The sequence below is a fragment of the Pinus tabuliformis genome, chromosome X (assembly GCF_031772625.1).
Source record: "Pinus tabuliformis cultivar Carrire ecotype Pingquan chromosome X, CPIR1, whole genome shotgun sequence".
Classification (NCBI taxonomy): domain Eukaryota; kingdom Viridiplantae; phylum Streptophyta; class Pinopsida; order Pinales; family Pinaceae; genus Pinus; species Pinus tabuliformis.
Genome location: NC_142308.1, coordinates 1,531,959,065 through 1,531,986,903, shown reverse-complemented (window position 1 = coordinate 1,531,986,903; position 27,839 = coordinate 1,531,959,065). Strand labels below are relative to the sequence as shown.

General features: G+C 38.2%; 1 protein-coding gene, 1 long non-coding RNA gene and 1 pseudogene across 2 annotated transcripts in view; all 3 read left to right on the top strand.

Annotated features, from left to right (window-relative positions):
* Positions 1-519: 519 nt before the first annotated feature.
* LOC149145875 (uncharacterized) overlaps positions 520-27,839 on the top strand; it is a 47,776-nt gene continuing 20,456 nt past the window's right edge. Inside the window, exon 1 of the mRNA XM_089446957.1 lies at positions 520-1,425. Within this exon, the coding sequence (XP_089303083.1) occupies positions 699-1,425 (727 nt within the window). The 5' untranslated portion in view covers positions 520-698. The remainder of the gene's footprint in view (positions 1,426-27,839) is intronic.
* Positions 1,437-5,805, top strand: LOC149145877 (uncharacterized). Its single transcript, XR_016264130.1, has 2 exons — positions 1,437-2,304; positions 2,426-5,805. It is a non-coding gene; the product is annotated as an uncharacterized LOC149145877 (long non-coding RNA).
* On the top strand, positions 10,571-11,745 carry LOC149145876 (sulfite reductase [ferredoxin], chloroplastic pseudogene; annotated as a pseudogene).

The window sequence follows — 27,839 nt, the reverse complement described above, 5'->3', positions numbered from 1 at the left end:
TTTAATAAAGTTTTAAGAAATATATTTTTATTAATATAAAATATTATTTATTTTAAATTGGTTTTATTTTGTTAAAAATATTTTAAAATCAATTATTCTAAAATTAATATTATTTGACTTTTTTTTTTTTTTTTTTTTCAAAAGGTGGAAACAAAATAAACCTTTATTATTATTTGATATTTGACTTTTTTTCCTTTATAAATATTTATTATTAATATTAATCTAATAATAATAGAAAATGGTTGAGTGTGAAGATTAATTAATAGCTAGATATAGAATTGCATTCCCCATTAAATATGGAATGAGATTTGAAAAATAAGGTTGTTAAGATATTTGTAATTTTTTCCTACAGTTTTACCATGAATGTAAAAACAAAAGTAAATTTAAATACTTATTACGAAAAATGTATATACGCAAATATATTATACGTATCGAATACACCGTGATTTCGACGTCCAACGTCACCCATCCTTTCCAGGCTTGTTGTCGCTATCTTCGATAATCCCCATTATTCGATAACAATGTTCACTGCCCCGATATCCTTTGCCAACGACCGGTCCTGAGATTGTACTCTGCGCATGCCATACCTCCATTTAACCAGCAAATCAGCGGAAGCCATGAAAGCCAGTCTGTGATGAGAGCCTTTTAATCCGCCTGTAATTCCAGGTAAGCGGTGTTAATTTTCAATCTCCGAGCAAATGTCGTGGTTTGCGCGATCCCTTGCTTCGTCTATCAGGGCCACAGACGAAGAGCACGATGACGAAGAAGACAGAGAAGAAGAGGAAGATGAAGAAGAGGAGAGCAGAAGGCATGGGAGAGGCATGAAGGAGGATCTTTCAGAGCTCACAAAGAGCTTCACGAAACAGCTATGGGGCGTGGCCTCGTTTCTCGCCCCGCCCCCGGCCACGAGCAGTGACGACGCAGACCCTAGTTTACGAGATTCGCCCACCTCGGTTTCGAATCCCGACCCGTATCTTTCATTTGAAGGGAATTCGCAGCAGGTGGAGTCACTCAATCGGATAGAGAATTCGTCCTCCGGATCTCCCACGGAGAACGCGCAGGGCTTGACGGGAATACGCAGCGATTTGGCGGAAATTCGTGGGAGTGTGAAGACGGGACTCTCTAGGTTTTCGTCCAACAAGGCCGTGCATGGAATCTCTAAGCTGGCTTCGACTTTCTTAACGTTTAAAGAAGAATCTGAAGGGAAAGCATTTCGGGAAGCGGAGTCAGGTGATTTCGAGGAGGAGGAGGAGCATTCAGGTGCATTCGAGGAAGAGGGGGAGTCAGGTGCATTCGAGGAAGAAGAAAGTTTCAAGTCCGCCGTTGGAATTACGGACGAGGTTTTGACATTTGCGAGGAATATTTCAATGCATCCGGAAACCTGGCTGGATTTTCCTCTGTTTGATGATGAAGACGATACAGACGGTAAGTCGTCTTAGTTTGCTTCCCGCGTGAATGATTTGAGTGTTCATGTTCGGTTTTTGGCCTGTTATGAAAATAAGAAGGGAAATTTGCCGGAGTTCAATGCACAAGCAGTTTGTTTGAAATTTTCGAAATTTGCAGATATCCTCTAATCGTTTTCTACAATTTGATAATTTTAAGGGGCAAAACCATTTTTGTCTGGTTAATGCTCAATGTTATTGGCGACCTGCCTCAATTGTTTCAATTTGAGAATTGCAGTGCCTGATATATGTTGTTAGGTCAATCTTGAAAATTACAGGGTAACAGATATCTATAATTCGTGGGAAGACGCCGCCATTTGACTAATTCAAAAGTTCTCGTTGAACGGCTGTAGTCAGTCCAAAGGAGCACATGGATTACCATAAACTGACATCTCTTAGTTAATAGTTGTCCTAACTATTTTTTTTTTCTCAGTCGATTTATTGAAATCTCAAACGCTTAAAGAAACTTGCCACACGGGGCTGCGTGTGCGCAGAGAGGACCTCTTTAGGCTTAGGTGTAGCTGTTCTGCCAAAATCCCCCGGGACTTGAACCTACTCTCTCATCATTTTGAAACTCATTCCATGATGACTTCGGCTGTGAACCAATGCACCAATGAACCGATGACAGATTTCTACTTTTTGCTTTTATCTGGCCAAAGTACACTCTCTGGGTTTATATTATTTTTTCACTAATATATCTAATGTGTTTCTTAACTTATCTTCAGCTTATAGTTTTTTTCCAGAGGAAAGAGGAAATATCTGGGCAGATCGACTTGAATGGATCACATCTCACTGGCATTATAGCAGAGCCTAACCCCGAGGGTGTTGAGGAGAATTTACCTCATGAACTCTCATTGACAAGGTGCTTTAGCTACTGAAACTCGACCAATTGAATTAACTCTCAGGGCTTTCTTTTTCTTATTTTATTAATCCCAAGAAAAAAAAACATTTTTTTTTCAATTAACCCAGGGAAAACCTCGCAGGAAATCCAGGGGATGCTTTCTCACATTCATGGATAGCATTTTTAGTAAACCACTCATGATAGACTAGCGCACCTCAACAAAGGGACTCGGACTATGCACTTGATGACATGGAACCATTAGCAACCACCAGTTGAGTGAATCCCTTGGGGTATTTTCAACAATTAGTTAAAAACACTTCTCAGATCAAATTGTAGTTCACTTTGGTTAATGTCATTTATTTCATCCAACGAAGCTATGTAGTGAGTGGTGTGGTGAACCTAATGGAAGGTTGGTTTTTTCAAAGTTCAATTAACATTGAACATGCTTGTGAAATTATTGAAAGCATCTATTCTGTTGCAATTTCAAGGCATACTTTTGGAAACTTGAAATAATGATAGTCTAGTGTCATTTGTATCTGATTGAGCCTTTTGTTGTTTACCATGCATTCTTTATGAAGCTTCCTTTGCTACCTTGGGGCAAATTGAGATCTTGACAACAATCATGTTTACGTAAAAATGGGATTGGCTTGATGGCAACTATGTTTACATAAAAATTTAGTGTTTCCAGCCCCTCCCCGCCTCAAAACCTCTACAAGGGTGTCAATGAAGTTCTTCCAGCTTCATTGCCACTTTCATCCCGTTCCAAACCTTCCTCATCTTCATACAATGGGTCATGGGCCACTACGATAAAGACAAATATCATGTTTTTCCCTCTCATGCCTATTCTCCACTAACACTGTGAAAATAAAAAATGGAACCATAAACCACAAGAAAATCATTTTCCTCGAGTCTTAGATGGACAACTTACAATAAAATGAGGGAGGAGGAATGGGAAAGAGCAGGAAAAGAGGAAAAATCCGCAAACAAACAACTCAAAGATATACAAAAAGCTAAATAATGGGCTTTGGGCTTACCTCTTTAGCTCTCTAACTATTTGTTGCCGTGGATGGCAACCTTCGTTCTCTCATCCAAGCTCTCACAAATTTACCTTTCTCAAAAACCTGCAAGAAGACCAAGCAACCAACTTTAAGCTCAAGAACACAAAGATGTAAGGGGGAAGTGATTTTTTGTCTCCCTTGACTTTGCCCTAAACCCTTAACCTCCCTCAGGTCACATCCTTGAGAGAAAAAAAAAAGACTTTTCCTCTTCTTCATGGGAGCATCTAGGCCAGCTAGTGAGTGCATGGGGAGCATCTTAGGAGTTTCTAGGGCATTCCTTGGGAGTGTCTTAGGGAGCACCACTCTCTCCACAATGGCCCAGAGTGGCCCCTGGGTGGACGCTTTCAGTAACGTTGACTCAAACAAACAAATTAAAAATAATAGCCAACTTATGATATGAGTGGATATTAAGTAAAAATCAATTGACAAAAAAGAAATAAGATATAATATGAACTCACTCTAGGGACATAGAAAAGTACTGTTCTTGCTGTAATTGTTGATTATCCATCCATCCATATTCTATTCAATTCTTATTGGCGTCGATCTTTAATTGTAATAGGTCAATTACAAAGTTTATTGTTCTTTGATTCCATGCATTGTTTCAACTTTCCCAATTTGTTATATTTGTTGGACTTCGATAATATATTGTAATTTGTCGCATAATGTTTTGTTGACAACACAATCCATGAACGTTGCCGATTTTGCAATTTGCTTCTTTTGGAGGTGGTGTTCCAGCCTTTCTTGTAGATTTTCTTGGTAAACTAGATGTCATTAAGGTACCAGTTTTTAATTGATTGCCTTCATTTCTCACACTCTTATCATCAATCTTCTTTTTTGCCTCTAGCTTTTGTGCCTGATCTTCAGTTGTATTTACTTGAGAGAGAACACCTTACATATTTTTGTCGATTTTGTCCAATCTGGATTTTGCCCTTTCTAGTTGGATCTTAGTGTCTTCAAGTAACCTTTTGATGATCTTCAATATCAATCTGATGCTGAATGGTGATACTATTGATTAATTTATTCCGCCCTTCTTCAATTCTGGCTTGCATTTTTTATTTGATCTCTTTATTATTTAGCGCTTCTTCAACCTTAGTACACATTTTTAATTTCCTCAAGTCTTTTGTCGTCTCTTCATTTATGATCTTTGATTCTTATTGGTTTTGACAATGTTTCATTTCTTCTTTAATTGTTAATCTCTTTTAGTAGCGTTTGACCATGGCTTCATAGTCGTAAACTGGAAATTTCCTTGTTCTTTTTCACAATTTCTTTATCCTTTTCTTCTTTATCCTTTCGTGATTTTGCTATTATTAAATCTCTCTTCTGATGTGCTTCTTTTCCTTCAATTCATCTATTATTTTCTGAATCCTTTCTTCCATTTCTATATCTTCAGCCATCTATTTGAAAAGACTTTTTCAAACTCTTCCCGTTTTTTATAACATAATGTGGTGTATATATGAAGTCTCTTCTTACGAGCATCATCTACAAGACAAAGAATGGTAGAATCAACGTTTTTCCAATTTCCTTTGCAATTTTTAACCATCCACAAAACATTGCATTACCATCAGACGATTTGAAAACGTAGTGTTTTGTTGTAATCCCCTAACTTTCAACTCCAATAACTGTAAAGTGGTTTTCCAAAACTGTACCAAACCTATTAAGAAGATATTCTATATACTTTCCTTTTTCAAAATCTATTTGAATCACCTCAATTGGACCTTCCAATCAAAACTTTTAACAATTTAAAGTTGACATATGTTTAAGCCTTCTTTGGGGACCGCTCTGTGAGCTGACTGTGTTCCTGTTATATATCAGAGATTACTGGTTCAAATCTTTTGAAAATTTGACCTGTAACAGCCTGAAATGTCTTCTCTAGAATGCTGCTCAATTTTTTCTACTGAATTGTCAACATCATGAGGTAGGACAATGGTTCACCCTGAAGAGTTTTATTGCTAAGTTATGAGTTCAAGTATAGTTATTAATCTTTTGTAGAATGTCTCTTTTATAAGAATACAGACAAGGAATGAGATATAAAATGGAGGACAAATATTGATGGCTTTGATAACATTTAGAATAACTGTTCTTGTTATTGAGTGATAATAAGTTTGTCAACTTCAGTTCGGAGTCCATCGACATATAATAGTAAAGGATTGATGATAATATATAAGATGATATGTTACAATCTTACAATGACTGAAGGATGTGTGTCTTTACGGTATTGCCACTTTTCACTTATTCATTTTCTTGTTTTATTTGGAATTTTAATGACTTATTATCCAATGTTATTTGATTTGAAACTCAAGGCCAAGCTTTCCACAGTCAAAGGAACACATCCTTTTGTATCTCAAAAATGAGAAGAGAATTGTAATATGATATTTCGTGCATATTTTCTTGTTAGATTGGCATTGAAGTCACAAATTTCGCAAAGATGGAGATGCATTTCGAGACATTGGATTTTGAGTGACAAGTGGAACATGAAAGGTTAAATATTGGATTGATAGCAGATGTTTTTGTTGAGTTCGCTTGCTATTTTGCATGAGGAATTATCATGGATATGGGTATAATATTTTTGGCAGGGATCAAGTTTTTGGGCAAGGGGGCTATCCAAGAAAGATAAGGATTTGGCATGAATAATATTGCTTTGCATGTTCAGTGAAGGATAATTATGGAGGCCAATTCTTATCAGATTCATGACGTAAATATTTTTGGCAGGGATCAGATTTTTGGGCAAGGGGGCTATCCAAGGAAGATAATGATTTGGCATGGATAATATTGCTTTGCATGTTCAGTGAAGGATAATTATGGAGGCCAATTCTCATCAGCTTCATGATATTATCAGAATGAAGATAATTGTAGAGGATATGACAGATTTAGTATTATGAAGACATTATTGGCAATGGTAGAACATGCCAAAAATAAATGCAAGGATTCTTATAAGAGAAGTGATGGTGGGACTAAGAAGGGTGGGGAGGTGTGGTTGATGTACGAAATGTGAACTGAGACCTTTTTATTTGGACGAGTGTTTATAAGAGCATTAATTGTGACAAATTAAGTTATTGCAAGCCTATCATCTCTGAGCAGAGGGCATTTCCTTATTTTGCAGGTGGCAGGTTCTTCATATTTAGTTTGGAATCTGGATTAAAATGAGGAGTTTGACCCCATATTTGATGCAGGCCTGACCTATGACGGCAAAGGACTGAAACTATATGCAGGGCACAGCTGGGATTCAACAGGTTGACCCCATAGATAAGCAGGCCACAATTAGGTCTCGCCGGGCCGATGACCCAACCTATGACAGCACAGGACTGAAACCATATGCAGGCCACAGCTGGGATTCAACAGGTTGACCCCATAGATAAGCAGGCCACAATTAGGTGTCACCAGGCCGATCTACAAGCATGTAGGCCAGGGTTTATTTTTTTCCCTAGAAAAAGAAGCGTTATATTTGATGTTTCAACTTTCAAGTGTGAAATCAAAGTATAAAATTTTCCGCCCTGGTGGCCCAGATACGGATATCCTATGCTGTCTTCATAACTGTCTTAGCAAGTGATATTGCAGTCTTCCAAGGCCTCACCAAAGTGGCAGCCTTCTGAATTTTATCAAAAAATATTGAGAAGCTACACAAAACACCATAATATACAGCTTCCCAACCAGCCATGTCATCCTTTCCTGGCTTGCTTCTACCTCATCTTGGACTATACTAGTTGAGCACCCAGTTTTTGCAGAGACAGAGTTTCCTTAGATAGAAGAACTGCTTTTGTTTTGTATTCTGTAAATATGAGTGGAAGATAAATTCGTCAAAACTTTTAAGTTCCTTTTACCTCTAAAACTCTGTTCATGATTGGGCTTATTGGTGGGTTTTCAATTTGACATTTTTCATTGGCCCAATGCATCAACAGCTTTAAGTCTCCAAACACCTGTAAATGTACAATTCCTTTCTCTACAGCTGTTTTGAAAAGAATCCAGAGAGCAAAAAGCTCAGCTCAATTGTTTGTACCTTGACCAGCAGCATATTTTAAAGAAAAAAAAGGGAGGACTAAAGAAAAAGGATTGCTCCAGTTCGACATATACCTGGAGTTCCTTCACATGCCCTGTCAAACGTAGGTAGGGTTGATAACTTGATATATGTAGGTTGACCTAAATTTTTGGGTAGGGTGGAAATTAGTGTACATGCGGCTTGCAACATACTAAGACGTTTGATGCTGGATGCATTCCAATAAATGCAGGCTGATTTGCTTAAATGCAGATTGGTTTTAATATTTGTAGGGGATGCCATATTTTGGAGTCTGGTATACAGATATTGTAGGCAAATTTCAACATTCTACTCATAGGTTACATATTTCTGCAGGCCTAACCCATTTTTGTCAGCTAAATTTATTTTTGCATAACATCTTGAATGTTGTGGTGGAACATCAAAGATTTCACGTGGAACTTGTATTTGTGCAGCTCAGAGTGTGAGGGAAATCTTGTATGATAACTTAGGCATGGTAGCTGAGGAATGTTTATGGGGCCAAGTAATGTTGCACAGGTAGCTGAAATGATTTTCTGTTTCTAGCTAGACAGCAAGGGAGTTAAAGTTCTTATAATTAGGAGGGTCCTATGGCTAGTTCCAACTTTTTAAGTCATTTCCAAGCAGACTGGTGCTAGGTGGATTAGGGGGTACTGATTGTTTGGAGGATCGAGTAACCACAATATACTAGGACATGGTGTTGTCGCTACTGTACGGAGTCATTTGGAACCAGCACCTAACAGATGAGCACTGACTGAGAATTTTTGCATTGCTTAATGGATGTCTAAAGTAAATATTAGTACTTGGTCAGAGAATGAGGAAGATGTTACAATTGTTGCATTGTTTAGTAGATGACCACCAAGGAAAGATTGTTGCCTTGCTTGGCATATGAGCACCATAGAAGGGTTGTTTTGTTGCTCAGTGGATGCGCACGGACAGGATTGTTGCCTCCATCAATGGATGAATACAGAGTCAGGATTATTCCCTGGCACACGGATACATACACACATAGTATTTATGCAAGAGTAAGTGTTGATAATTGTTAGTGGATTTGTTCCTCTTGTCACTTTAAATATAGCTTTGAGTTGTAGTTCATGGAGGTCTGTCAATGGTTGGAAGTTAGCATCTCGTAGTCTAGTTGTGCCCTTGCCATGAAGTGACTCACTGCCAATTTCAATCATTAAGTAATTGCATTATTCATCAATAAAGGAAAGTGCATGTTTATTTGGTTGTATGCACTGTTACTATGTGCCCAAAGGAAATCCCAAAGGAAAAAGTTGTGTTCAAGATTCATGTTGGCCAAGTCTTGTGTTTGAATAAATAAATTTTTGAAGGGTGATTTTGTTTTGTATGGAAAGGAGTTGTGGACAGTACCACTGGGCTGGGCATTCTCCAACAGGCATGATTCTTGTCTTATACCTGTCCTCTTAATTAACTACTGTCTTCAATCACCAATCTTGTGTAAGCATATACAAGGTGTATTACATGAATATTTATTACTTAGGATGCTGTAATCTCATAATTTATTGGTCTTTCAATCTAGTTGTTTCTTTTAGACTAATATATAACAGAAAAATGTCTTAGCACTTGTTCTATAATGGCCATTGAGTCTGTAAGATTTACTATTTTTCTTTTGCTGGAGAATTTATTTTAATTTATAAATAATCACCGAGAGGGGTGGTGCTCAAGTTTCAAGCCAAAAAACCAGGGTTTCTCTGTAAACTGCCACCTCTACCAGGACTGAAAACATACTGCTTATAGAGCAAGATGGGGGCTCTGAAACTGACTGTTCACACCTACTCAGGACTGATACATTACATTTTGATAGCTTTGGCAAAGTTTATTATTTAATTCGCTTTATTTTTTAAACTTTGTGTATTTATCATTCCATTAGAATTCAGCTTCAAATGCATCTTAATTTCCAAACATTTATATACATTATCTCTGTTAGAACATTTTCTAGTGCAATGAAAATTACATCAGTGAAATTTGTTTTGAGTTTATAAGAATGTCTTGGTATAGGTGAATCCCCAAAATGTGAATTCACTGAACTATGCTATATCCTCCGTGTTTCTCTGTAGCATTACAAAATTAATATAGATGACAAAAGTCAGTTTCAAAAGTTAGCATATATATTCTTGAATCAAAATGTAGAAAAACATCTATGATTCTGAATGAGCAGGTTTTCACAATTGAAAATCATGTTGTAAACAAAATTCTTCTGGAAGACTTTGTCAACAACATGATTTTCAACTGTGAAAATCTGCTCATTCAGAGTCATATAGATTTTTCTTCTATATTTTGATTGTGCAAGAATATATATGCTGACTTTTGAAACTCTAAAGGCATGGCATCTCTACTATATGCATTTTCTTTGAAATTATATACAGCATTAGTCATAGGCTATAGTCAATACTTTGTGGGAGAAAATAATAAGGTTTGAAATAATGCCAGATGCAGTCTAGTTATTGGTACAGAGTCACAGTGCAGAAGAGGAAATAGGGGAGCAGGAGCATGTGAACAAAAATGTTTTGACTGTTGGGTGATGATCTATTTCCATCAGTACTTGAGATTTAAGCTGTGAGGAGCAGTGTTGATAGCATCACTGATTTTTCGACGATGTGCCAAAAAATGATGATTTTTTTTGGCCAGCTGAATTTTTCAGCCTGAAAAGTTTGTGAATTTTCTGTAAAGTAAACATTGCATGATTAACTAAAAATTTACAATTTTTTTTCCGATTTTTTGCGTGTTTTACTAAGCAATTGTTGAATATGTGTTGGTCAAATTGTCATTGATGTCAAAGGAAGGGTTGTCAAAGAAAGTGGTGTCATTGATTAGAGCTGTGATCTGATCACTGCAGTGGATTTTGGCCAAGGGGCATTTCTCAGAATTATCAATCAAATTTGTTTTTTTCATTTCACTAGTAATTATTTTGTGCTGGGACAAAAGTGCCTTGCTAGCTTTTTTCTTTATCCTCTACTTTGGATCAATGAGGCCCTCTACTTTTCAGTCTCTTGCATTAAATTCTTGGAAGGAGCCTGGGTACCGTTAGTTATACGTTGATATTCATGTTTGTAATGTAAAGAATGTGCAGGAATTGCCGTTTTGGGGCATTGTTTTGATATCTTTTAGGAGAAGAGAGAATTGAAGGGTGATAGGTTTTTTAGATACAATTAAACCTATAGACATTGGACTTAAGGAATTTGTGTCAATACCGGTTTTCATGATACAGGACAGTTGTTGTAGGAGTGACCTGACAGGGAAAGTTCCAAATAAACTCTACTTGGTAATGGAAGACCTTGCAGATGAGTCTGGGATTGGAATTCTTTGACTTACCACAAAGCAGACATTTCAACTTCATGGCATGCTTAAGAAGGATCCGAAGACAGTTATGAGTACCATCATCAGAAATATGGGATCCACACTTGGAGCATGTGGTGACTTGAATGGAAACGTTCTAGCTCCTGCAGCATCATATTTGACTAGAAAAGATTATTATTTTGCTCAGGAAACTGCAGAAAAAGTTGCGCCGCAGAAAAAGTTGCTGCTCTTCTTTCCCCTCAGTCAGGTTCTTATTATGATTTATGGGTAGATGGAGAGAAAATAGTGTCAGCAGATACACCAGATGCTGTAGAGGTCCGCAGTGATAACTCCCATGGAACAAATTTTGAAGATTCACCAGAGCCAATTTATGGGACTCAATTCCTGCATAGTAAATTCAAGGTCGCTGTTACTGTACCCACAGATAACTCTGTTGACATCCTTACCAATAATGTGGGGTTTGTGGTTGTTTTGGATGAAATTGGTAAGCCTCAAGGCTTTAATATTTATGTAGGAGGAGGTATCGGAAGAACTCTGTGTTGAGACCACATTCCCACGGTTGGGAGAGCCTCTTGGTTATGTGCCCAAGGAAGATATTCTCTATGCTGTGAAAGCTATTATTGCCACACAACAAGATAATGGAAGGCGAGATGATAGAAAATACAGTCATATGAAATACTTGATACATGAGTGGGGAATTGAGAAGTTTCGGTCTGTTGTTGAGCAGTACTATGAAAAAAAAAATTGAGCCTTTCAAGGAGCTCCCACAATGGGAGTTCAAGAGCTACTTGGGTTGGCATGCCCAGGGAGATGGCAATTTGGTTTTAGGGAGCCCATGTAGATGATGGCCGCATAAAAGGTGCTACAAAAAAAGCACTGCAAAAATTAATTGAGAAGTACGGCTTAAGTGTTCACCTTACCCCAAACCAGAACCTCATCTTGTGTGATATTTGCTATTATTGGAAGAGACATGTCATTAGTGCTCTTTTTCAAGCTGGCTTACTGCCAGTCAAGCCACTTGCAACACCACAGACTAAGCACAGCAAGGTTGAGATTATTAAGGAACAAAGTTGTTGAGAAATCTAGGGCATTAGGATTGTAAGATTTCTCTTCTAATGGTAACTGCTTGTGAATGCTTTTTACTTTTTTTAGGTTAGGTTCTTCTCTTTTGTTTAGATTATTATAGTGTTCTTCTTCATCAAATAGCCACCAAAGCATAAACAATATTGAGACAAGAGACACAGAATGTAGGCGATCAGCCAGGGCCAAAACCTCTCCAACCTGAGGAAAACCCAAAATGAATTCTTCTTCTTATAGAGACTCCAATTGACAAATACCAAAACCAAGTCCCTTGACACAACAACCTCTCCAAGACCAAGTCACAAGCCCCTTCTTCACTGCTTCTTCTACTTGCCCAAGTCAACACAAGTCAAACTGCCTTATTGCACTGCTAGTCTGAAATTTTGGTCCCTTTCCACTGATCTGCAATCCGTACCTCTGCAATTCCGCACGTGTAAGGTGATGGAGAGAGTTTAGGATGCTTTCCTCCTTTGCTTTACTTGAAGACTTCTCTTGCTGATCTCGGCTAGCAAGGGAGGTGGATTGGAGACCTTCCTGCCACACGTGCGAGGAGATTAACCCAAAAACAGTGCCAAAGATCTTTGTTCTTATTCTCCTCCTTCTCGCTGGTTATGAGGCTGCTCTTCTTGTGATTTCGTGCTCCTTTTCTTGTCTTGGATGCTTGACTGAGTTCTTTCCTAGGTGAGGCCGAGCTTGCCTATATATAGTGGTCTGTCCATCAAGAATAAGCCGACTTTTCCTTGTGACAAGGCCGGCATGCCTTTCTAGATTTATCCATATGTCAACTTCAAGGGGAGCTTGTGACAAGGTCTTTGGAGGGTTAACAATTTTTTCTCTTACAATGAATTACATGCCCAAATGGGTCTTCAATCTTTGACATTGACTTAATAGACTTTATGACATGATGATCAACCCTAAAAGCTCTCAATGGAAGTTTTAATTGTAAAAATAAAATTCCTTGATCTTGAAACCCATGATTCAAGCATTACAAAAATAATTATATTTTCTTCTTTACGTCAATTACATAAAATCATAATTACACATGTCATTATGAAGACTGAACCTAGTTACATTTTTCAAGAAAAGTAACTATTTACGGTGTTCTTTGAATGAGGTGTTTTTTTTTTGTTTCTTTATTTCTTTTTTTATTGTTTTGGTTTGTGGCCGAAGAAAAAATCGTAACTTTCTATTAAAGGATAAAAAGTTACATGTAGCAAGATGCCTTTCAAGGATTTATTCATAGTCATTATAAAACAGAGTCTTCGGGCTTCATGAAGAGTAAGAGCCCATTCATCAACAAATAATAGTCCAAAATTTGTACATATAGACACTGGCTAAGACACAGGGACACGAGACACGAAGGACACAAGGATTCGACTGTTGGACACAGACATGTTGACCCTCCGGAACTGGACACATTATATATATATATTAAAAATTAGATATTTCTTACACAAATTCTCATTCATGATACAAATTCATTGATTCAAACATAGATCTTCATCTAGATGTAAGTTTTACAAAGTAACATTATGCATACAAATACAATTGTGACATAATACATATTCATCAATGATCCAATAGGAGAAAAACAAGATACTGTAGTTTTCTCATTAAGTCATCAAAATCAAAATGTGTTACATAGGTAGTAGCAATGCCAATGGCAAATAAAAATAGCAAATACAAAACTACTACAAGCCTCAAGGTAGTAGGTAGCTCATGAATCATCAATCCTCATCATCAAAGTCAACATCACTGTATTCATCATCATGGTCACCACTGCTTTCCTCCGTTGCATCCTCCTCCTTTGTATCCAATGTCATCTCTGCATCTGCTGGTGTGGAGGATGACCCCTCTACAATGTCACCATCATCAAAAGCGACAAGCTTTAGCGCTGGTTCATTAAGATCTAAGTTGGCCAATGCCAACTCAACAATGCTGTCCAAACTCATATCATCAGGAAAGACATCCCACATCTTTGTCTTTCCCTTCAACTACTCATCCCTTTCCCTGTAAATAAGACGAAGGTTGGTGTGCACATACACCATTGTCTTTGCCCTGGACTTCTCAAGCCTGCTCTTCTTGACACTATACAAATTCCCATGTGTTCCAATTCCTTTCGCAACAAGAGGATGAAGTCACTTGAGAGAGGAGCCTCATGGCTAATTGCTAGGAGGGCTTGTTGCCCCATGAGTTTCCCACCAAGAATAGGGCTTCTTAGCCCCCTGTCTCTAATCACATCATATCCTCAAATGCCAGTGGAAAAAACTTTGCAGAGGTATCCTCCACCTCATCAAGGGATGCTCTATCCTGAAAAATCCACCTCAATGCATCTTTCCTCCCCTGTGAAATTTCACCATCCATGTGAGGAGGGAGTCTGCGGGAAGGTCCATCATTCAACCACTCATGGCTGTAGTATTTTGGGTTCAATGAGTGAGCCAAACAATGTAAAGGTGTGCAATTCCTATCCCTTATGCTGACAAGAATATCTTGTATGGTGGTGAAGAATGCCTTTGATGATGTCTCATAATTGGGGCACTCTCTCTGTAAAATAATGCTTCTGACAGACTCAATCATGGAATCCCATCCCTCATAAACCTCTCCCAGGATGGGTTGTTCTATATCTACAAATTGAAGCAAATAAATTATAGGGTCCATGACCTAAATAAGTAGATCTACTCTCTCCCACCAAGCATCATCTAACATTGTGTCCTTCACTCTTTTTGAGGCTGCTTGATCTGTCTTTCTCCAAAAAGACCATAACTTTGAAATAACCACGGCTCCAAGAGCAGTCTTCACCTCCCTCAACCTCTTCAAGATGATGAATGAAGAGGCAAACCGTGTATCCACAATCTTCAACAATGATAGATTGGTGTACTCCTTGTAGATAGTGAGGGCATTTGTATGATTTTGTACAAAGTTGTGGATATGCCGTGCATCCCCAATAATGCTTCCAATCCAAAGCACATCATAAGTAATAGATTTAAGTGCTAAATTCAAAGAATGGATAATGCAAGGTGTCCAAAATACTTGTGGATATTTAGCTTCCACAATCAAGCCAACATCCTTGCAAATAAGTGCATTATCTGTAATGATTTGCACATAAGAATCAACACCTACATCTTAAATAACTTTAATAAAATACTCACCCATATATTGCGCATCCTTGTATTGTCCAAGTGCATCCACTGATTTCAAGAAAACTGGACCATTCAAGGAAGACATCATGATGTTGATGAGTGGGTGCCACGCTGTTTCTATCCATACATCAGAAACAATGCTAACCCCATATGCTGGCCATGTTGATTTAATAGGCTCAAGCATTTTGTCCACCTCTTTCTTTGCCTTCGTCAACAATGTGGTTTTAAGCTTCTCTGGCCTAGGAGGCATACCTTGATGGAGCCCTTTGAGTTAGAGCTCGACACATCTCAATTTATAAAGGTGAGCGTGCAACATTAAAGGATATGAAGTTTTGATAGAAAGAAAATGCAATGGTGAGATCAAGCTCTTCCTGTTTCTCTTGCTGAAAAATCTTACCCATTGGACCAAGTGCCATTGCCTTTGTTTTTGCTGCGTGTCCCCCACCAGAACTCTCGAATGGAAATTTGTTGCTGCTTTTCCTCAAGAATGGAAGGGGATCATCATTGTTTTTTTTAGATGTTGCAACCACCTTTGCCATACCAACGTTGGCCTCTTTTTCCATTTCTTTCCTCTTAGCTAAAGACACTTTTGTACATGATGCAATTCCATAACTTGGTAAAGCCAACAATTGAGCTTTCACACGGTAATATGTGCTCATGAATTGATTGTTGCAATAGTTGCATTTCCAAGCAACATTGCCTCCTCTTTTCATCTTGTTGCCTGGCCCTTGCTCTCTTGTGACATATTTCCACTAGGGATATTTGTTATCTTGAGGTTGCTGTCTTCCCTCAACATTTGAAGTTGCTGTTGCAGCCCCTCTTCCAATAGAGGGAACACTTGTTGAATCTGATGAAATTGGAAGAGGAGGGGCATCTCCAATGGGGACATTCTTCCTCTTCCTTTGACCCTTCCCTGCGGCTCTTGATTGAGCCATGAAAGCTATAAAAAAAATAAAGAAAAAACGCACAGATTTGTAAAAAAAATGCACATGCAAACTGTTGTAATAAAAATGCAAAAAAAAATAGAGACAAAATGCACTTACCTGTTGCTTGAGTAGCCTCCAAAATGATCCCACGCCCTTTGCTCTTCGCGCCACCCACAACAAGAGAAAATGAGTATTGTGATGTTAGAATGGCCCAAATCGGCCTTTTATGGCCGTGCGAAGGTCAAAAAGTGGGACACATTCCGATGGGACGCACCCGGACATGATCCACAGGACATGTGTCCCACTGAATCATGTCCGATTTGCCCGAATCGGGACACGTGATGGTTAAGGAATGAATCTGGTTTCATATAAACAGTAACATAGATCTCAACACGACAATCCTTGGAATGAGGTGTTATGGTAAACACCAAATATCAATAAGGTTGCAACACAGTTGATTGAGTTTTGTGGAAACTACCAGCAAGACAACAAAGATGAGTGTTTTAAAAGAAGCAAGTCTTATCAATTCATGCTTCGAACGAAGAGTTTTGTTGGCAAGTGTTCAGTATCTTGGTATATTTAAAAAATCATCCAATCTGTTCTATCATAAATATTTGGAATAAATCTCTTTGTAATATTGTACAAGGGAGAGGAGAATACATGCTATAGTCAAAATACAATACCATGGGTGCCAAACCATTGTAAAGGTTGGAAAGGAGAACAAAAGAAATTAATAAATACATGGTCAAACAAATTTGAGTAGTGAGACATTGAGTGTGAGTGTTGTAAGGAGAGATTGAATGAAGAGTGTTGTTTGAAATTTGGAGAGTAGAAGGACAACAAAGCGCTGTAGCAGAATAGAGAGCTATTGCAACAAAGATCTGTAAGATGTTGAAACCAATTAAGATTGAAGATTTGAAGAACAATGAAGGTGATTGAAGAGGAGTTGATCTTATCAGTGACAAATTAACTACAAATTAGAAATTTGAAAGAGGGATTGGAGTCTCTTGCAGGTTGGTGCCTGCAAAAATTTGAAAGGGGATTGGAGTCTCCTGCAAGTTGGTGCTTGCAATGATTGTAACAATATGTTGGTGCCTACATTTATTAATAAAAACAAACCAATTTTGTGATTTTATCCTAAATGGGTGTCCATGTAAAATTCTGAGTACTGTGTTCTGTGTTAAAGCTTAATATTGTATGGTACTTTCTTGTGTAGTTGGTTTAATTCATTGAGAATGAATGTGTTAAAATAAGACAATGATTGAAGAATACTGATTCAACCCCCTCAGTATTCAACAAAAATTGTGGGCATGAGTCATAATGCCTTCTTTTTTTATCATTTCACCTAGCAAGTTGGAGGTGAAGCTATTTGGAGCAATGTTGCACGAAGCGGGGATGTTTTTTGGAAGCGGATCCGCGGAAGCGACATTTCCCAAAAATCTAGGAAGCGAAGCGTCTACTATATACATATATTTTATTTTGCATTTATATTAAAAAACATCCAAAATACCAAATTAGTTGTAGAAGATATGGAAACATACATATTTGTACATAAATCAAGATAGATATGGCATCCATTGTACATTAATGATTAATTATTTGAGCATCAACCATCTAGAATCTAGATTCTTCTCTTGTCTAGTGTTTGCCTCTACCTCGATTGTATAGGGATATCAGTCAACATTGCCCAATTTTGATCAAACTACCTAATCTAAGCCTTAAAATATGCTAGAGAAAGCTTAACATGCTTGATCAATGATTTTGACTTGATTGAAAGGTAATTTTTTGTTAAGGGCATGACAAAGGAGTTCAACAATTAACACCACCAACACTAGGGTACATATAGGGCTTGGTGCTCTTGATTAAATGCCAATCACATACCCTCATATATGATATAATCTAATGAAATGCCACAATCCCATTGACCTTGAATTCTTGAAAACTATTAAGTCTGATGAATTTTTGTTGAAATTGGCAACTAGGGCCAAATTCCACCTTGGCAAGCTCATATGATGAAGATGATTATTGCATTGGATTCCTCTTTTCGAGAGGTCCAAATTTGATATAAAGATCATCTCATTTAGACAAGCAGAAGTGGAATTTTGAATTTATTCTCTCTCATGCACAAATTGTTAAGGTCGACCTTAGCGTAATGTAGGCTCAAGAAGCCCAATAGGTGTGTCCTTTCACCCTCAACGAATTGTATAAATAGGTGTGACCTCTCGTTTCATTTGGGCATCACTCACTCATCATTTCTTCTCTCTCCTAATCTGATTGGTTCGTACAGCTTGGTGATCTCTCTCTCTCTCTCACATGTGTGGATGAAGGATGAAGGATGAATTTCTAGGTTAGATTGCAGGTCGAAATTTCAGATTTTCAGGACAATGTTGACAATTGTTGACCAAGGCTTCTTTGACCAAGTTTGACTCTGTTTTTTGGGGCAGAATTTCGATCTCCTTAGGCCGCATTTATGGGCACATAAATTGAGGTGTTTGGGACTGTTTGACTAGTGTTGACTTCAGGTTGACTTTTGTTTTGACCACAAAAAATCACAATAGATATTCTCTCCTTTGACCAGGTTGACTGAGTTGTTTTGCGTTGTGTTTGACCTCCTTTTCATGCCGAATTTGGCCAAGGAAGACCGAGTTGCTTTGGTGAAGTTTTTCTGTTGTTTTGACCAATGTTGACTTTTTGGTTAGGGCTGAAATTGATTGCAGAATTTTACATGGCTGAATTGACTGTGTATTGGGTAAGTGAATTTGATTATTGTACTCTCTCTCTTTGCTGAACTATTGAATAATAATAAGAAGATTTGATCATAGGGTTTTCCCCACATTGGGGTTTTTCCTTGGCATCCGTCAAATTTGGTGTCCTCTTGTCTTGGCTTGTCTTCTGCATATGTTTTTATGTTCTATCTGCATTTACTATCAATGTCATTAATGGTTAATGTGATTGCTACTAGAAATAATTTGAAATTGTCATTGGGCTACTAAAGGAACATTGAAGTAAATTGTGCTAAGCATAGAACATACCATTGTTATCTAAAATTAACATGGTATCAGAGCTCAAGTGAAGACAAAGCCCAAGCAAGAGTGAGGAAAAGAAATCACTAAGGGAAGCTGTTGGACAAGAACTTGGATCTAGCCTCAATGAGGACTACATCTTACTTCAAGTCCAAGGACAAGCTTAAGGACAAATCTGACTATCATGCATGGAAGATGTCTTTGGATTTGACTTTGGAAGAAAATGATGCTATGGACTATGTCAAAGGAAGAGTGGTGGAGTCTCCTTCAAGTGCACTTGCTGTTGCAAAAACAAAATACAAGAAAGGTGAGGTTAAAGCTAAGAAAATTATTGTTGATTTTATTCACAAGCCTTTGGTTGCCTATATTTCTGATTTGGAAACATCTAAGGAGATGTATGACAAGCTGGTTGGGATGTTCAAAGTAAATAATGCAAATCAAGTTCTCTTTCTCAAGAACAAGTTGAAAGACATCAAGATGGATAGAGGAGAATCCATTCAATCCTACTTCATGAGGATTACCAAAATCAAGAATGATCTCCTATCTATTGGAGAAGTTATTAGTGACAAAGAGCTCACTCTTTTTGCATTTGGAGGCCTTACAAGAGAATAGGATGTGTTTAAACATTACCATCCTCAACAATGACAGGATTCCAGGATTTGATGAATTATTGGCTAGATGCACTCAAGAAGAAATAAGGATGATGGAAAGAGACAAGCCCTCAAATGGAAACAATCCTATTGCCTTCTCCGCTCATGCTAAAAGGAAGAACAATGTTGGTCCGAGAAGCCAAGGTCAAGGGTTCAAGTCTGGATTCAAAGAAGGAAGAAAAGGAAGATGTTTCAATTGCAACAAGTTTGGCCACTTTGGTAGAGAATGTCCTCACAAGAAGGATACTCTAAGAGATGATGACAACAATAACAACAACTACAATGGCAATGGCAACTACAATTAAAGGAACAACAAAAGAAAGAGGAATGCTCCCGCTGTTGGATATGGAAATGGTCGTCCTCTTAAGAAGTTGAGAAACTCCAGGTATGAAGTTAATGTTGTAGAAAAGCAAAAAGAATTTTATCTTATTTTTGCCCTTATCACCACCTCTCCTCCGAATACATTAGATCATTGGTTGATTGATAGTGGTGCCTCAAGGCACTTCACTTGGTACGAGGAAGCCCTCTCAAACTTGAATGGAAGGAAGACAAATATGGAGATTATACTTGGGGATAATGGCACTTATCCCGTGAAAGGAATTGGGATTGTTACTCTTCACTTAAATCAAGGTCAAACCCTTCATCTACAAGAAGTGTTGTATGTACCTGATTTGAAAAAGAACCTGGTCTCTATTTCTGTGATGGAAGATAAAGGTTTCAAGGTGACATTCGTTGATGAGAAGGTTAGTGTTTGGCAAAGGAACCCGAAACATGCATTCACTCTTGGATTTAGGGTTGAAGATCTTTAACAGGTCGGAGGAAGTCTGTTGGGAGCAATGGCTTGCGATACTTTTCTACAATCCGAATTATGGCACTGAAGATTTGCTCACCTTCATTACAAAGCCTTACCTGATGTAAGGAAGATGGTCATAGATATGTTGCCTATAACATCTTTGGGGGGATATTTGTACTATGCAATTTTTGAGGATGACTTCTCTCACAAAACATGGATCTATTTCTTAAAGAAGAAGGACGAAGTGTTCAAATTGTTTTGCTCTTTCAAAGCCTTGGTCGAGAATCAAATAGGGAAGAAGATCAAAATATTGAGGACCGATAATGGAACCGAATATGAGTCAAATGAATTCAATGACTATTGTAGAGAAGCTGCCATTAAGAGGGAGACCACTATTGTATATACTCCTGAGCAAAATGGTGTTGTCGAAAGGAAGAATCAAACTATCATAGAAGCCACTTGTGCCATGCTTCATGACCAAGGCCTACCAAAGTTCTTATGGGGAGAAACTGCCAACACTGCTGTGTATGTTCAAAATAGATGCCCGCATCAAACATTGGACTTCAAGACACCCAAAGAAGTTTTCACCGGTAAGAAACATGATGTTTCTCATTTTAAAATCTTTGGATGTCCCATATATTTTCATGTGCCAAAAGAGAAAAGAAACAAGCTAGATGCATCTGGGAAGAAAGGAACGTTTGTGGGCTACAGTGAAACTTCAAAGGCATATAGAATCTATGTGCCTGGTCAAAGAGAAGTGGAAATAAGTCATGATGTCACTTTCGATGAAGATTCTGCCCTTAGGAAAGTCTGAGATCTTCCTATCCCTAGGAAGGACAATGATGATGATGTAGGAAAGCAGGATGAATCTCTGACAGATGATCCGATGCCCGATGTTGAAGGTCTGATGGATCCCATTGATCCACCTCCTAGTGAGCCCTCTACTTCAAGAAAAAGACCTTTGTGGCTCAAAGATACTCTTGAAGATGCTGAGAGACATGTTGCACCAAGGGGAACATTTTGTGAAAGCAAGAAGACAAACAGGTACCAAGCGTACTTAATTGCCATGAGTACCATTGTACAATTTGAGTCATGTACATTCGAAGAAGCCGTGAAACACCAAGTCTGGAAGGATGTAATGAACGAGGAATATGAGTTGATCATGAAGAATGATGTCTGGGAAGTGGTCCCTAGACCCAAGGACAAGTCAGTGGTCACTTCAAAATGGCTTTATAAAATCAAACGTGGAGTTGATGGGAGTGTTGAAAAGTTCAAGGCTAGGTTCGTGTCTCGAGGCTTCTCTCAAGAGAAAGGAGTGGACTATGATGAGATATTTGCATCGGTGGCTCGATATACCACCATCCATTCGATCATAGCCCTTGCTACCTCGCAATGATGGAGCCTACACCAAATGGATGTCAAAACTGCTTTCTTGCATGGATCACTTAAGGAGGAAGTCTATGTAGAACAACCCGAGGGGTACAAAGTTCAAGATCGTAAGACACATGTATGCAGGTTGAAGAAATCTCTCTATGGGTTGAAGCAAGCTCCCAGGGCTTGGTATGAGAGGATAGATAGCTATCTTATGAAGCTGGGATTTACAAGGAGTGAAGTTGACCCAAACCTATACTTCAAGGTTGAAAAGGACAAGCCTCTCATTTTAGTCCTTTATGTGGATGATTTCTTTCTGACAGGTGATGACCCTCTCATTTATCAATGCAAGAGGGAGTTGGCTTCCGAATTCAAGATGAAGGACCTAGGACTGATGCAGTCTAAGTCACAGGACACGTCCTCCAAGGTCCCGTGTCTCGTATTTAACGTGCCGGACACGAAAACGGCCCTAAAACACGTCGAAAACGTTTTTCATCGTGTCCTGTAAAACGTATTCTGGTGTTTTCGTCGTGTCCTTCATCTGGAAAACGAGTATTCGGTTGATCGAAAACATTATCCTAATGTTTTTCCTCCCGTTGAATATGTACCCCACGAAATGTGTAGTTTAAAGCCCATCTGGAACAACTTCCTCGAGTATAAGCCCAACATCTGAATTAGCTGCTACGCCTTCAGATTTTGTTCAATTACCAGTTGCAACATCTTCAGTTTCTATTCAACCACAGGCTGAAACGCCTTTAGTCTCTATTCAACAAATGCCTGCAATATTTGAATCAGCAACTACGCAATCAATTTCTGTTCAACAACCAGCACCAATGCAATCAGTTTTTGTCCAATCACTTGATGCAACACATTCAATTTTGTCCACCCACCTGTTGCAACTGTGATACCCTCCTCGGACCAAACAGGTAGACATTTCTCTTTTATTTATTATACAGGTGGAAGGTTAATAATTGATAAGCGTGCTATAGTCGACAGTGAATTTCATGCATATCGTGATATACTTGTGTGAATACCATAGTTTATTTGAATTTGGTAGCCTTTAGGGCTATATTATAGAAATTGAGTGTGGAGAGAGGATCATAGTTTGCATATGGCATTGAATGATCCATGAAAGTCGAGAAAAAGTTTTGATATATAGCTAGGTCAATCACTATTATATTTATAAACAAGTGCATGGATCCATTAATATGACTATTGATCTTTAATTCTTTCTTATATTTGTGATTTATTTTAATTTTACATTTGGCATAGGTATTTCTATAACCAACCAACTAGTATTTATGTGAATGCACGTGATCATATTTCTTACTCTCTCAGACTATTGTTCTCACCACTAATCAGACACTACATTTAATTTGCCACATCACTCTTGCATTTCTTTGATCCTTTACACAGTTCCTCCACATCACAGTGTAATAATATGGAAATATGTTGTGGTTGTGCCCTCTTTCAAACTGAAATTCCATGATACTATTAAATGTCATGCTAGTTAAACTCCAAATCCCTTCCTATACTAGTATTAATTCATTGACTAACCAATCCATTTAACTTGCAAGAGGAATCATTTCCAATGTATAATTATTTACTACCCCAAAGTGTGAGAGATACTTAGGATTTAAGGCAGATTTATACCAATTTCTTATCATTATTCTCCACATACTCATGCAAAGACACTTCTGAAAAGAGGATAGCTCTTGTATAAGCCCAACATCATCTGGAACAACTTCCTCGACTTAAGCCCACGAAATGTGAACTTTGAAGTAATTATATTTTAATTTGATTAGATAAGCTGCAGCCTGCAATTTAATATGGATAAAAAACTATATTTCGGTATATATATATATATATATATATATATATATTTTATTTATTTATTAAATATATATAAAACGTGTCCCTCATGTCCTGTTTCCAGGTCGCTGCGTTTCGTATTGAATACTCGTATTTACGTGTCCTTCGTGTCTCGTGTCTTCGTGTCATGTGACTTAGGATGCAATATTTCCTAGGGTTGGAGGTTTGGCAAAAGCCAGGCGAGATTTTCCTTTTTTAAGGAAAATACATTGTGAAGCTACTTGAGAGATGTGTGATGGTGGATTGTAAGTCCATGTCTACTCTGATGTAACTTAACTTCAAGAAGCTATGTGGAAGTGTTGTTGGGCGCGGATTAGTGAACCGTTTCGAGTATCGTCAACTTGTGGAGGACCTGATGTTCCTGGTAAACTCCCGTCTTGACATACGCTTCATTGTGAACACGTTGAGTCAATTTATGGTCCAGTCTCATCACATTCATTGGATTGCTGCCAAGAATCTCTTGAGATATCTCCGAGGCACAATCCACTATGGACTGATATACACTGCGTGAAATTTGAGACTTCATGGATATACAAATGTTGATTGGATTGGCAATGTGGCGGATCGTAAGAGAATGTCTGGGTGCTGCTTCTCTTTGGGGTCTGCTTCAATATCTTGGATGAACAAGAAGCAAAAATTAGTTGCTTTAAGCACCGTCGAGGCTGAATACATTGCTGTGAGTATGGCCTGTTGTGAAGCTATTTGGTTGAGAAATCTCTTTAGCGAGCTATTTGAGCACGTGTTGGATACCATCGTGATCTTCTATGACAACCAGAGTGGGATTCGCCTTTCAGAGAATTCTGTGTTCCACGACTGCTCCAAGCACATTGATATCAGGGACCACTTTATTCAGGATAGGTACAATGGGGAGCAATAAGGCTCCAACACATCAGGACAGATGAGTAGGTCGCCGACATTCTCACGAAGCCTTTAGGGAAGGTCAAATTCTTAACCTTCCGAGATAGACTTGGAGTCGTGGAAAGACCTAACTATGAGGGTCCGTTATGAGTTGGACACTGAGCTCTGGGAGCTCCTGGGGGCTTGGGGTACTTGTTGGAACTATGAGTGACTATAGGGTGAGTGGTTCACCTTCCCCTAGTGGTGTGCTATATACAGGGTGAGTGGTTCACCTTCCTCTACGATTGACATATGCATAGGATGAGTGGTTCACCTTCTCCTATGGCATATGAGCAGGATGAGTGGTTCACCTTCTCTTGTCGATGCCCCAACATACATCCTACCCATGGAGACCGAGACTCATGGGAAGTACCTCTTATTTGGCCAATGAGTTGGGAAAAGTGGTTAGGGAGCATAGCACTACCGATGGGCGCATCGTGTACTACAGTACTCCCTATGACTAGGATGCGTGTTGTTCAACAACTTGATCTGGAATCAAGGACTTGACTTTTGTTAGTGGAGAGTGGTAAGGTCTTGTGACTCACTCTCGATCACTTCTTCATTATTACTTCATGGTTCTGCAGAGCAAAGCAAAGCAATGATGACAGAGTTGGTACACGATGACAGGATGGCATGATGACGACGATGGATTGGCATGTGGAATTTTCCCTAGCTGAGGAGTGTTGAAATTGGCAACTAGGGCCAAATTCCACTTTGGGACAACTCAAATGATGAAGATGATTATTGCATTGGATTCCTCTTTTGAGAGGTCCAAATTTGATATAAAAATCATCTCATTCAGACAAGTAGAAGTGGAATTTTGAATTTATTCTCTCTCATGCACAAATTGTTAAGGTCGGCCTCAACTTAATGTAGGCTCAAGAAGCCCAATAGATGTGTCCTTTCACCCTCAACGAATTGTATAAATAGGAGTGACCTCCCTCCTCACTTGGACATCACTCATCATTTCTTCTCTCTCCTAATATGATTGGTTCGTACAACTTGGTGATCATCTCTGTGTCTCTCACATTTGTGGATGAAGGACGCATTTTTGGGTCAGATTGCAGGTCGAAATTTCAAAGTTTCAGGACAACGTTGACCAAGGCTTCATTGACCAAGTTTGACTGCATTTTCTAGGGAAAAATTTTGATCTCCTTAGGCCACATTTTTGGGCACATAAATCGAGGTGTTTGGGACTGTTTGACTAGCATTGACTTCTGTTTTGATTGTAGAAAATCACAAGAGATTTTCTCTCTCCTTTGACTGGGTTTGACCAAGCTGTTTTGGGTTGCGTTTGACTTCCTCTTCAGAATGAGTTTGACCAAGGAAGATCGAGTTGCTTTGGTGAAGTTTTGTTGCTGTTTTGATCAGCGTTGATGTTCTGGTTTGGGCTGAAATTGATTGCGGAATTTTACAGGGTTGATTTCACTGTTTATTGGGTAAGTGAATTTGATTATTGTACTCTCTCTCTCTCTCTTTGCTAAACTATTGAATAATAATAAGATTTGATCAAAGGGTTTTTCCCCACATTGGGGATTTTCCCTGGTATCCACCAAATTTGGTGTCCTTTTGTCTTTGCTTGTCTTTTGCATATGTTTGTATGTTCTATCTTCATTTACTATCAATGTGATTAATGGGTAATGTGATTGCTACTGGAAATAATTTGAAATTGTCATTGGGCTACTAAAGGAACATTGAAGTAAATTTTTCTAAGCATAGAACATGCCATTGTTATCTAGAGTTAACAATTTTGAAAAGGATATGAAATTCTATTTTCTCCATATGAAGTCTGATGACGTTGGAACCACTATCAAACATCCCGAGTCATTTCATAGTAATGTTAAAAATTTAAGTAAAAAGATGAAAATGAAAGATAAAGGAGAATGCCACTTTTAATTTCTGTGGCTCTAGATTTCCGAACCGCGGATTCGACGATAGATCCCCCACAGATCCGTATGGGACGCGGTCCCTAATTTGGATCCTTCGAGGGGGGTGGGCGTTTTATGCAACATTGAGTTGGAGTGTTTTTGAGGGTTAATGCGTATTGTTAGAAGGGATTCCAAGTGCTGAACAAGTGGATTTTCCCAGGCCCTACTAATGCTATGTAATTAATGGTAATGCTAAAGAAGTAAAAGTGACATTCTCATTTATTTTCCATTTACTTAAATTTTTGACATTACCACTAATTGTTTCAGGATGTTTGATTGGTTCAAACCTCATTAGATTTCGTATGGAGAAAGTAGAATTTTAGATCCCACTCAAAATCCAATGGACTTAACATTTTTTAGGATCTCAAGATTTGGATGATTGGAACATTTCCATTCGATTTTGTCATGTATGTGGGTATGGAAAACACGTTTAATCAAGAGTACCAATCCCTCTATATACCTCAATGCTAGTGTTAGTGTTGAACTCCTCTGTCATGACCCTAGTAAAAATGTATCCATCACTCAAACAAAATCTCGATTTGACATGTTAAACCTTTTCTATCTTATTTTAATGGTTAGAGGGTGATATTGATGATGAGGCTTCAAGATTCAATATTGACTTTGATGTATCATTTTTTATTTGACACCCTCATCATCATCATATATATTAGTGCTTTCTGCATATTTATGTGCCAATGTGTTTATATGATGTTGTTGTTGCTTTATATGTTTAAAATTTTGAAAAAAGTAAATATATTTTGTATTTTTTTAATGATTGCTGCAGTTTTCCTATTTTTGGCTTTTTATTTTTCCCGTTTTCTCCAAGAAGATGTTTTCTTGACCCTTGCTCAATTTTTGTCGATGCCGATGTTATCAACATTGGTGAGGAGTGCATCTTCATTGGATTGTTGAAAAAGAACCACCTCTATTTGGCTACAATTTTTTTTAAAGGAATGACTATTCATTGCATTAAAGAAACTTGGTTTGAAGCCCAAAACCTTTTACATAATGTTCCCAAAATTCTGTTGCCTCTATCCCCAAACTCCACTTTAGTCTTTCAAAATTAACCCAGAGCTACACAAAACATATTGAAATTGGTTCTTCCCATTAACTCTCTAAAAAATTCCTAGAAAAACTACATATTTACATAACATAACCAAATACTAAAAGAGAATGTAACTACATTTCGTGTGGATTGTTGGCGACCTAGACTTCTGCTTCTGCAACGTGATGAATTGGAGTAAATCTTGTTCATTAGGGCCTTTGCCTTCTTCCTCGTCCAATTGATCTTCCTGGTCAATTTGCTCTCGTTTATCTTCATTCACATGCATGTGTTCATCATCCCCCAGCCTTTCTTCATTTCAAGTCATGTTTTTCACTCAAAATTCAAGCATCTCATTCACAAGTTGTAGTTGGTCCATCTTAACCTCCAACAAGCTTAGACGCTGTTTAAGTGCTTTAGTATGAGCCCTGGATTTTGCCATAAGCATC